This window comes from Palaemon carinicauda, chromosome 10 (genome assembly GCF_036898095.1).
Source record: "Palaemon carinicauda isolate YSFRI2023 chromosome 10, ASM3689809v2, whole genome shotgun sequence".
Classification (NCBI taxonomy): domain Eukaryota; kingdom Metazoa; phylum Arthropoda; class Malacostraca; order Decapoda; family Palaemonidae; genus Palaemon; species Palaemon carinicauda.
This window is the reverse complement of record NC_090734.1, coordinates 160948332-160954718: the sequence shown is the minus strand read 5'-3', so window position 1 is coordinate 160954718 and position 6387 is coordinate 160948332. Positions and strand designations below refer to the sequence as shown.

At 31.7% G+C, this 6387-nt stretch overlaps 1 protein-coding gene across 1 annotated transcript; it reads left to right on the top strand.

The window, feature by feature from the left end:
* Positions 1 to 291: 291 nt before the first annotated feature.
* On the top strand, positions 292 to 2031 carry LOC137648356 (involucrin-like). Its single transcript, XM_068381285.1, has one exon. It carries the CDS (start codon positions 292 to 294, stop codon positions 2029 to 2031), a length of 1740 nt encoding a protein of 579 aa, XP_068237386.1.
* Positions 2032 to 6387: the final 4356 nt, after the last annotated feature.

Genomic DNA, 6387 nt, shown 5'->3' with positions numbered 1-6387 from the left:
GCAGATAACAGACTTGCAAAATAGACCTTTGCAGAAAATAAACTTGCAAAATAGATTTTTGCAGATAATAGACTTGTGCAAATAACAGACGTGCAAAATAGACCTTTGCAAATAACAGACTTGCAAATTAGACCTTTGCAGATAATAGACTTGCAAGATAGACTATTGCAACTAACAGACGTGCAAAATAGACCTTTGCAGATAACAGACGTGCAAAATAGACCTTTGCAGATAACAGACTGGCAAATTAGACCTTTGCAGATAATAGACGTGCAAATTAGACCTTTGCAGATGATAGACGTGCAAAATAGACCTTTGCAGATAATAGACTTGCAAAATAGACCTTTGCAGATAACAGACTGTCAAATTAGACCTTTGCAGATAATAGACGTGCAAAATAGACCTTTGCAGATAATAGACGTGCAAAATAGACCTTTGCAGATAACAGACTGGCAAAATAGACCTTTGCAGATAACAGACTGGCAAATTAGACCTTTGCAGATTATAGACGTGCAAAATAGACCTTTGCAGATAACAGACTGGCAAATTAGACCTTTGCAGATAATAGACGTGCAAAATAGACCTTTACAGATAACAGACTGGCAAATTAGACCTTTGCAGATAATAGACGTGCAAATTAGACCTTTGCAGATAATAGACGTGCAAAATAGACCTTTGCAGATAACAGACGTGCAAAATAAACTTTTGCAGATAATAGACGTGCAAAATAGACCTTTGCAGATAATAGACGTGCAAAATAGACCTTTGCAGATAACAGACGTGCAAAATAGACCTTTGGAAATAACAGACTTGCAAAATAGACCTTTGCAGATAATAGACGTGCAAAATAGACCTTTGCAGATAACAGACGTGCAAAATAGACCTTTGCATATAACAGACTTGCAAAATAGACCTTTGCAGATAATAGACTTGCAAAATAGACCTTTGCAGATAACAGACGTGCAAAATAGACCTTTGCAAATAACAGACTTGCAAAATAGACCTTTGCAGATAATAGACGTGCAAAATAGACTTTTGCAGATAACAGATGTGCAAAATAGACCTTTGCAAATAACAGACTTGCAAATTAGACCTTTGCAGATAATAGTCTTGCAAGATAGACTATTGCAACTAACAGACGTGCAAAATAGACTATTGCAACTAACAGACGTGCAAAATAGACCTTTGCAGATAACAGACGTGCAAAATAGACCTTTGCAGATAATAGACGTGCAAAATAGACCTTTGCAGATAATAGACGTGCAAAATAAACCTTTGCAGATAACAGACTGGCAAATTAGACCTTTGCAGATAATAGACGTGCAAATTAGACCTTTGCAGATAATAGACTATCAAAATAGACGTTTGCAGATAACAGACGTACAAAATACACTTTTGCAGATAATAGACGTGCAAAATAGACCTTTGCAGATAATAGACGTGCAAAATAGACGTTTGCAGATAATAGACTTACAAAATAGACCATTGCAGATTACAGACTGGCAAATTAGACCTTTGCAAATAACAGATGTGCAAAATAGACTATTGCAGATAATAGACATGCAAAATAGACTTTTGCAAATAACAGACGTGCAAAATAGACTTTTGCAGATAATAGGCTATCAAAATAGACTTGTGCAAATAACAGACGTGCAAAATAGACCTTTGCAAATGACAGACGTGCAAAATAGACCTTTGCAAATAACAGACTGGCAAATTAGACCTTTGCAGATAATAGACGTGCAAAATAGACCTTTGCAGATAACAGACTGGCAAATTAGACCTTTGCAGATAATAGACGTGCAAAATAGACCTTTGCAGATAACAGACTGGCAAATTAGACCTTTGCAGATAATTGACGTGCAAATTAGACCTTTGCAGATAACAGACTGGCAAATTAGACCTTTGCAGATAATTGACGTGCAAATTAGACCTTTGCAGATAATAGACGTGCAAAATAAACCTTTGCAGATAACAGACGTGCAAAATAAACTTTTGCAGATAATAGACGTGCAAAATAGACCTTTGTAGATAATAGACTTGCAAAATAGACCTTTGCAGATAACAGACGTGCAAAATAGACCTTTGCAAATAACAGACGTGCAAAATAGACCTTTGCAGATAATTGGTGCAAATTAGACCTTTGCAGATAATAGACGTGCAAAATAGACCTTTGCAGATAACAGACGTGCAAAATAGACTTTTGCAGATAATAGACGTGCAAAATAGACCTTTGTAGATAATAGACTTGCAAAATAGACCTTTGCAGATAACAGACGTGCAAAATAGACCTTTGCAGATAACAGACGTGCAAATTAGACCTTTGCAGATAACAGACGTGCAAATTAGACCTTTGCAGATAACAGACGTGCAAAATAGACCTTTGCAGATAACAGACGTGCAAAATAGACCTTTGCAGATAATAGACGTGCAAAATAGACCTTTACAGATAACAGACGTGCAAAATAGACCTTTGCAGATAACAGACGTGCAAAATAGACTTTTGCAGGTAACAGACTTGCAAATTAGACCTTTGCAGATAACAGACGTGCAAAATAGACCTTTGCAGATAACAGACTTGCAAATTAGACCTTTGCAGATAATTGACGTGCAAATTAGACCTTTGCAGATAATAGACGTGCAAAATAGACCTTTGCAGATAACAGACGTGCAAAATAGACTTTTGCAGATAACAGACTTGCAAAATAGACCTTTGCAGATAACAGACGTGCAAAATAGACCTTTGCAGATAACAGACTTGCAAATTAGACCTTTGCAGATAATTGACGTGCAAATTAGACCTTTGCAGATAATAGACGTGCAAATTAGACCTTTGCAGATAACAGACGTGCAAAATAGACCTTTGCAGATAATAGACGTGCAAAATAGACCTTTGCAGATAACAGACGTGCAAAATAGACCTTTGCAGATAATAGACGTGCAAAATAGACGTTTGCAGATAATAGTCTTACAAAATAGACCTTTGCAGATTACAGACAGGCAAATTAGACCTTTGCAAATAACAGATGTGCAAAATAGACTCTTGCAGATAATAGACGTGCAAAATAGACTTTTGCAAATAACAGACGTGTAAAATAGACTTTTGCAGATAACAGACTATCAAAATAGACTTTTGCAGATAATAGACTATCAAAATAGACTTTTGCAGATAATAGACTATCAAAATAGACTTTTGCAGATAATAGACTATCAAAATAGACTTTTGCAGATAATAGACTATCAAAATAGACGTTTGCAGATAATAGACTTACAAAATAGACTTTTGCAGATAACAGACTCGGACAATTTGCTAAGTAGACTTTTGCATACACTTAAGATAGTTACGTTCACTATTTTTCAAGTCTATTTTCTTATCGTGAAACCTTCAGAAGGTATTCGCCTGGACAAATGACGTCATTGGCTCTTTCATTCCTTTTTAAAGAAATTGGCTTTGAGGAATGCGGGGAATGCAGACGTTCTGGAATTCGGTTATTAATGAGGAATGTAAGAAAGAATGTATTTAGAAAGGGTTTTAGTTTAATAGTGATTATTATTATTATTATTATTATTATTATTATTATTATTATTTGTTTTTTGGATGGGTGTCAGTTTAGCTTAAAAATGACGATGTTATTATTATTATTATTATTATTATTATTATTATTATTACTTGCTAAGCTACAGCCCTATTTGGAAAGGCAAGATGCTATAAGCCCAGGTGCCCCAACAGGGGAAATAGCCCAGTGAGGAAAAGAAACAAGGAAAAATAAGTTATTTTAAGAACAGTAACATTAAAATAAATATTTCCTATATAAACTTTAAAAATGTTAACAAGATAAGAGGAAGAGAAATTAGACAGAATAGTGTGGCAGAATGTACCCTCAAGCAAGAGAACTCTAACCTAAGATATAGAAGTCCATGGTACAGAGGTTATGGCACTACCCAAGACTAGAGAACAATGGTTTGATTTTGGAGTGTCCTCCTAGAAGAGCCTTTCACTGTCTTGGGTTAGAGTTCTCTTGTTTGAGGGTACACTCGGGCACACTATTCTATCTTATTTCTTTTCCTCTTGTTTTGTTAAAGTATTTATAGTTTATATAGGATATATTTATTTTAATATTACCGTTCTTAAGATATTTATTTTTTCATTGTTTCCTCTCCTTACTGGGCTATTTTCCCTGTTGGGGCCCCTGGGGTTATAGCATCCTGCTTTTCCAACTAGGGTTGTAGCTTAATAATAATAATAATAATAATAATAATAATAATAATAATAATAATTGATAGTAATAATTAATAATAATTGATAATAATAATAATGATAATAATAATAATTAATAATAATAATAATTAATAATAATTGATAATAATTGATAATAATAATAATAATAATAATAATAATTAATAATAATTGATAATAATAATTGATAATAATTGATAATAATAATAATAATAATAATAATAATAATAATAATAATGATAATAATTGATAATAATAATGATAATAATAATAATAATTAATAGTAATAATAATAATTATTATTATTATTTTTATTTTTGTTTTTATTTTTATCTTTATTTATTATTATTTATTATTATTATTTATTATTATTATTATTATTATTATTATTATTATTATTTATTATTATCATTATTATTTATAATTATTATCATCATCATCATTTATTATTCATCATTTATTATTTATCATTTATCTTTTATTTTTTATTTTTATTTAGTATTTAGTATTTTTTTATTTAGTATTTTATTATTTATTATTTATTATTTATTATTTATTATTTATTATTTATTATTTATTATTATTATTATTATTATTTTTATTTAGTATTTATTATTATATTATTATTATTATTATTATTATTATTTTTGTTATTATTATTTATTATTGTTATTATTATTATTATTATTATTATTATTTATTATTATTATTATTATTATTTATTATTATTATTATTATTATTATTATCTATTATTATTACTATTTATTATTATTATTATTATTATTATTTATTATTATTATAATTATTATAATTATTATTGACAGAATGAAAACAGAATTATATTTTGGTTTTTCTTAAAAGTACTAGGAAGGGGATCCGGAGTCCACACGTGCTGTGAAGATTGACGTGCAGTAGAGTTGATGAGAGAGAGAGAGAGAGAGAGAGAGAGAGAGAGAGAGAGAGAGAGAGAGAGAGAGCGAGAGAGAGAGAGAGTTTACTTAAATGATATCAAGGGCCGCATCAGGAATCATAATTACGAGCAAGTGTCTGACTATATATATATATATATATATATATATATATATATATATATATATATATATATACTATATATATATATATATATAATATATATATATATATTATATATAGATAGATAGATTATATAGATAGATAGATATATACAGTATATATATTTTCACGCTCAGTGAGATAGGACATAGTCATGCCCTGGTGAAGTGCCTGCACCCTAGTTATACTCTCGGAAACCACAATCTCCCACAAACTGCCGAACCAGCGGGTTGTAGTTAGGAAAAGGGAGTTGGGTGGGAAGGGTGTGTTTTTGTGTGTGTGTGCGCGTGTGTGTGTATGTGCATATCTAAATATTTTGCCGTCTCCTTTGATGGGTCGTGCACACTAGCATATTGAGAATTTCCTTTACTCCCATATGGAAATTATTTAGCTGAAAGATTGTCAAACAACATAGGTGACAACACATTCCCTTAGTTTTGTAATCGATTTGGATAATTTCTTAGTAGGTTGAAGGCATGATAGATGTAGCCAAGGCTTACTATTATTACTATCCAAGCTACAACCCTAGTTGGAAAAGCAATATGCTATAAGCCCAAGGGCTTCAATAGGGAAATATAGCCCAGTGAAGAAAGGATGTCAATTTAATTAATTAATTTTGATATGAAGCAGCATTTTTTGTCGAAATTTTCTTTCAATCTCGTCTTTGGATTTCCAGAACTATGAAGAACACGGGTTTTATAATTTGTCACTGAAGGGGCTATAATTATTAGAGGGACTATTAATAGTAAATCATAAGCATTTATAACAACAACAATAATAACAAACGCAGCCGTTTCTGAGTACACTTCGTGACAAAGACCTCAGACATGTCCTCAGTCATCGTTTGGGATTTGTCCATTTTATTTCACCACGCTGACCAGTGTGGATTGGTAATACTGGTTGTATTTTAGTCTGATAGCTCACTGCAAACCTACCTAGTATGGTTAACCCTAACTATAGTCCATTTCTTTTATCGATGCAGATTTGCACCGACTCGCAGCGGTGCCCTTTTAGCTCGGAAAAGTTTCCTGGTCGCTGATTGGTTAGAATTATCTCGTCCAACCAATCAGCGACCAGG

Excerpts from the sequence above, each read along its gene's own strand:
- LOC137648356 (XM_068381285.1), top strand. The coding sequence starts at position 292 with ATGATAGACGTGCAAAATAGACCTTTGCAGATAATAGACTTGCAAAAT.